This window comes from Echinops telfairi, unplaced genomic scaffold, assembly GCF_000313985.2.
Source record: "Echinops telfairi isolate 266 unplaced genomic scaffold, ASM31398v2 ScPeMD7_7412;HRSCAF=8450, whole genome shotgun sequence".
Classification (NCBI taxonomy): Eukaryota; Metazoa; Chordata; class Mammalia; order Afrosoricida; family Tenrecidae; genus Echinops; species Echinops telfairi.
The window spans coordinates 11,598,845-11,604,899 of record NW_022111312.1 but is presented as its reverse complement, the minus strand read 5'-3'; the positions used below and the strand labels follow the sequence as shown (position 1 = coordinate 11,604,899).

Below are 6,055 nucleotides of genomic sequence, written 5' to 3'. Positions count from 1 at the left end.
ACACCTGCCAACTAGGAAACCTTTACTTTCACTTTGTTCTTTTTACCTGTCTGGAATTGAAAGACTTTTCAAGTCAGTTCACTTTGGACTGAAACTTACTCACAGAGTCCTTTCTTATTTTGAAGGTATCAAAAAGACTTACAACCTGTCCTTTCAAGAAAGTCAGCCTTTGCAAGTGCTTTTTGAAAAGAAGAGATGCCCTAATGTACTGACAGTTCGACCAAGGTACTGCTGACTCCTCTGCTTTCTTTTTCTGAATGTTGTGTGACCACAGACTCTCTCCACTTACTATTAAGTTAAAATCTGACTTTCAGGAATCACCTTACAGGGTCAGGGAGGACATTTTGAGAAAAGCACATAGCAGATAATAATAGCCCAATGCTATCAATAATGACCCAGCAGCCAAGGTGGTTCTACAAACGTCCCCTCAGTGACTTTCTCCGTTGTTAGGCCACAGTGAAGGAGAAAAATACCTAATGTCAATAATATTCTGTGTTTGCATGGTGCCTTCTGTCCGAGCCCACAAAGCACAGGGCGTCTTAACGTTTCTGATGCGAGAGCTGTTTTCCGTCTTGGTTTTGTTGTCTTAGAGTGAGACCTGATTGTCATTTTTTTCAGTTAAGCCTTTCCCCCCCACCCCCTCCAGTTAAGCCTTAAACATTACAAGGAGCCCTGGGCTGGGTAAGTGTCGAGTTGGCAGTTCAAACCCAGCAGCCACTGTTCGTTTTTGTGGAGTAGAGACAGGGCTCTTTTCTCTTGGATTCGCAGAGCCTTGGCCCAGAGCCTGGCCTAGCACAGATTCTAAATACATATTAAATGATTCATTCTGGCCCTTTTCCCTCAAGAAGGAATTGAAACCCACAGAGATCAAGTGCCTGACTTGTCGTCAAAGAGTTAGTTCATAGCAGAGATGGGACCAGGCCTAAAGCGGCCTCCTCCTATATTTTGTATCTTGCCTGCTGTCAAGATCCTTGTTGATAACCATAGCTTCTCTGGGGTCTCAGAAGAATGCACTGAGACCAGAGACCAGGCTGTCTTCCAGAATCTCAGGAAGCAGGATTCGCCTCATGGTGAGGCCAAGTCCAACTCGGAGAAGTAAGCTCACACAAGGGCTTTCCCTCACTCACACACTCTACGTCATTCTCTCCCACCGAAGCCAATCCTGTCACAAAAGCCTGTGCAACTACAGGAAGAAGGGCTAAGGACATAGGTGTAATTGTCTTGATTTAAAGATGTTTGTCTTGAAGGGTCTTAATGACCTCTTTTTCTGAGCTTTTGGCATCTTGTACCAAAAATGTTCCTCTTAATATTGGGAACGGTCCCAGACAAGTTTGGTAGGTGTTGTTAACATTTTGGCACCAAGAAGGACTGCTAGGCTAATGTCTAGCACCAAGTTAATACAAAGTTAACATCTGACAGCAGATTCTAGGTTAGATAACAGCACCTTCTTTCTCAAGGAGCCCAGAACTCAGGCACCAACAGAAAATAACTCAACTGAAAATGTTGGAAGGGTTTGAATAGACTTCTCCAGAGATGATATCAAGAACAAGCAAGAAGCTTATGAAAAGATGCTCAACATCATATATCATTAAACCAATCTGCTTGCTATCATTCCAGTCGGATTTCCACTTATAGCAGCCCTATAGGACAGAGCAAAACGCCCCCTCCCCCGGGGTTTCCCAAGGCTGTCACCTCTATGGAAACAGACCACAGCTTTCTCTCAGTTACTGGTAGCTTTGAACTGCCGACCGATTGGTTCATAGCGAAGCACTTGAACCACAGTGCAAATCAAACCACTGAAGAAGTTTCGTTTGGGATGTGAAGAGAACCGTTACAATAATAGTCAAGGAGAAGGCAAGGAGGAAAACAATATAGGCAGCTGACCACTGCCTACCCTCCACCCTTAAACTGGTTCTCAATGTAGTTCTCTCCAGCTGCGTTTGACCAGCTCTTCTCTCTGTGAAGTATGGTGCCAGGCCAAGTCTACCTGGCATACACAAGCGAAGAATTTCACGTCTTCTTCTGGTGTTTTGGCCATCCTGCTGCAGCTCTCCCACCTCTTTAATTTAAAGTGAGCATTTACGTTGCTGCTCTCTTGGCCTCCGAATGCTGCTCCCTAGGCAGTCTACAGATATAATAGCCCACAGACAATACAGGACAGGCAAAATGTTCTCTACCCAGGCCAGCTGACCTATTCCTTTCCTGCTGAAAGATTGGAGTCCCAGTTGGTTTTTTTGTTTTGTTTGGTTTTCCCAAAAATCATTTTATTAGGTACTATTACAGCTACCATACCATTCCGTCATTCAATCACACCAAACAGTATCAAACAATTGTTACCGCAATCAATTTCAAAACATTTTCTTGTCTTTGCTTTTTATTTTTCTTCTTTCTTGAACTCCTTGAGATCAGCCTCCCTTTACCTGCCCTCCGCCACCGCGGAGACCCAGTGAAAGGGTTTTCTCCTCCTTTCTGTGGCTTGCTTGCCACCGAGCTAACAGTGTCTCTGACCTTCCGTAGACTGCTTGCTGAAGCTGTTGTTCTCTTCACGTCTCCTCAAGAGGAGGTTACCCTGGCTGTTACTCCACGGACCGTTTGCCTAAGGAGTTCCAGTGAGGAACCGATGGGTAAGGAAGGTCTCTCTGTCGTGGTATGTGGATGGTTTATGACTTCTTGATCACTAATGCACAACAAGTAGTGACGGCCTGGAATTTATTACTGTCTACAAAGCCAGTAAGGTGTAAAAAAGGAAATCAAAACAAATCCAGGAAGCCAAACCCATCAACAATGAAAATATTGGGCTTTGAAATTCAGGTTGATTTAAAATTAGAATGGTGGCTGAGGAAAACCTATTTTCAGTTAAGATGTTAAGATCTGTGTCTCATCTTTTGTCCCAACCCCACCCTTCCTTCATGTTTAGCATTAAAACACACACAAAAGTAAGAGGCTAGCAATCTAACTGATAGGATTGTTGACCACAGAAAAAAAAGGATTTAGAGATGTAAAAATTATTCCAGAGGGCAGAAAATCTGAATGCCCTCACATCAGCCCTCTCCTAACAGTTTATCTAGAAGAAATGGAAAATCTAACCCCAAACCAAACCTGTTGCCCTCAAGTTGATTCCAACTCAACAGTGACCCCGTAGGACAGAGTAGACCTGGCCCTTTGGATTTCCAAGTGTGTAAATCTTGACCAGAGCGAACAGCTTTATTTCTCCCTAAGGAACGCTGATGGGCTTCAGCTAGCAGCCCAGAGAGTAACTCCCAATGCCACTGGGGCTCCTTGGAAAAACTAAGGCACAAGTGAATCGGGAGTTTGGAGGCCAAGAAAACTTGTGAGGTCTTTTGGTACAAGCTGTTAGCCATTCCTTGAAGTGCCAGCAACACAGGGAGGATGTGAAGAAGTGGCAGTTGTATTTTCAAATGAGAAACCAGTAAACCCAGGGCTTCCGTTAGGTTAATGTTTGCTGTGCTTTGAACGTGTCAGGTACTGTTCAAAATGGTTACATTTTGAAATTTCTTTGCTCTTTGCCACCACCCCAATCCTACATATGGAGAAATAGAAGAACCAAGAAGCTAAGGGAACTGCCCACGGCACTCAGTTTGGAAGTGGTGGGTTAGGAATGGAGGACAGTGGTGTGGCTCTGGGTTCAAGTTGCAGACCAGTGTGCTTTTAGTGCTTCGGTCGGATCGCCAACGTTCTTTACCGGTCTTTAGGAGTGCTTGGCCTTCAGGAGCCCTGGTGGTATTGTGTTTGTGCGTTCAGCTGCGATCCGAAAGATCAGCAGTTAGAAACCACCAGTCTCTCTGAGTGAGGAAGATGGGGCTTTCTACTCTTGTGAACAGTTATTGCCCTGCCCTATAAAGCTTGCTAGGAGGCAGCATTGAGTAAGTGGCAGCGAGTTTGAATTTTGGGGAAAGGGTTGGAGTGATAACCGCAAGGTCAAAGCTTCAGACCCACCAGTCTCTCTAAGGGAGAAAGTTGAGGCAGGCTACCTGTGCCCATAAAGGTTTACAGCCTCTCAAATCCTGTGTAGATTCTCAGTGAGTCGGAACCAACTCAGTGGCAGGGGCTTTGGTGGTACAGTGTAAAAGTGCCCAACTGCTGACCAACGGTCAGTGGTTTGAACCTACCAATCACTCCCTAGAAGAAAGACGTGGCAGTCTGCCTTCCAAAAATTGGCCACCTTGGAAACCCAGTGGGGCAATCCTACTATGGGGTCACTGAGTCAGAATCCACTCAGGCAGTGGGTTTGATTTTGTGTCTGGAAAACATTATGCCTGACTAGCGAAAAGGTGTTTTCTTTTCCCTAATGAATAAAGATGGCCATCACTGAACAAAGATGGCCAATTAGTAACCAGGAGATACCGTTTCCCCGACAGTAAGACATCCCCCGAAAATAAGATCTACTTACAGTTTTGCCTCTTACTGAAATATAAGGCATCCCCCAGAAAATAAGACCTCCCCAAAAATAAGGCCCCCTGAAGCTACTGTAACTCTGGACTCTGGACCCTGGACCGTAGCAGCGGGTGCCACCCGCAGCTCACTGTTGGCCACAGCGCAGCTGGAGCAGACAGGAAGTGCAAGGTCTCTTTTAGTAAAACAATAAATAAATGTGTACCGTATTCTTCTTCATGGAAAAATAAGACATCCCCTGAAAATAAGACCTAGCGCATCTTTGGGAGCAAAAATTAATATAAGACACTGTCTTATTTTTGGGGAAACAGGGTAGTTGCTAGTGAGCAGCTTTCTAATGAGTAGTTACAGTGATGCTTGGCTGGGGAGTCCATGGTTTAATCTGCTATTGAATTGATGGTATGCTAACGCACTGGGAGTGGCATAGACCTTCTTGTTTAAGACCCATGATAGGGTATTGTTTGAATCTTTCAAAAAAAAAATAGCATTTACCTTTTGTTCTACTTGTGTAGTTCACATTCAACGCACAAAGTGTAAAATACAAAGAAACACTAATTTATGAAGCCACCTGAAATCCCACTATGGAGAGGTGATGTGAGTCTCCACCATGGCAATTGGTTATGCCTCACCCTGAGGACACACCAATGACTGGTTGGCTGGTGCTGACAGACAGACAGACATGTGAGACCAAAACAAAAGCTGCCTGAGTTGACAGGTTTGAAAGTAGTGTGTGATCTCCACTCCAGGCCCTACCTAGCGGTCACAGCTGCCCTCAAGGGGTTCTCCTTCCATGGGCGCCAAGAGCAGAATGGCTCTAATGGCTGTCTTTCTGGAAGACCTTCTTCTGAGATCTCTCTTGGGTGGATTTGAACCACCAACCTTTTGGTTAGCAGCTGAGTATTTAACCATTTGCACCACCCAGGAACTCACAAAAGAGGCCCTATCTTCTAGATATGGTCATCGTTCGATGCCCTTGTGTAACAAGATTGTATTAAAGATGCTGACAGTTTCTAGCTCAATCTAGGTATCACACACACATTGCTCGTGAGAATGTAAACATGAAGCAACTTCTATGGCAGTTTCTCTAAAGGTTGAACAGAGTTACCATCTGGCTCTAAAATTCCACTGAGAAGTATATTCCTGAGAAATGAAAACTTATCCATGAGTGTCCATATCTACATTCTCCTAAGAGCCACACAGTAGAAAGAACCAGGATATCCACCCACTGATAACAGAGAAATGAAAGGTGGTAATCTCCATCAAACCCACTGCCATCGAGGTAATAAACTGTGCATCTTCATGGAAGCAGATCGCCTTACCTTTTGAGTGGCTGATAGGCTTGAACTACTTACCTGATGGTAACAATCCAGCATTTACCCAACAGTGCCACTAGAACATTCGTTGTCAATAAAAAATGGGACACTTACACAACGTATATGTAAGAACCTTGAAAACATGCTCAGTGAAAGAAATCAGACCAAAAAGGTCATGGTTAAAATGGTGGATTTCACATTCTGTACATTTAAAAAAATCATTTTATTGGGGGCTCATACAACTCTTATCACAATCCATCCATCCATCCATTGTGTCAAGCCCATTTGTCCATTTGTTGCCATCCTCATTCTCAAACCATTTGCTTTCT

General features: G+C 44.3%; 1 protein-coding gene across 1 annotated transcript in view; it reads left to right on the top strand.

Moving 5' to 3' along the window:
- RAD9B (RAD9 checkpoint clamp component B) overlaps nucleotides 1-6,055 on the top strand; it is a 24,981-nt gene that overhangs the window by 8,888 nt on the left and 10,038 nt on the right. Inside the window, exons 5-6 of the mRNA XM_004709703.3 lie at nucleotides 126-225; nucleotides 2,518-2,624. Coding sequence (XP_004709760.2) covers nucleotides 126-225; nucleotides 2,518-2,624 — 207 coding nt within the window. The remainder of the gene's footprint in view (nucleotides 1-125; nucleotides 226-2,517; nucleotides 2,625-6,055) is intronic.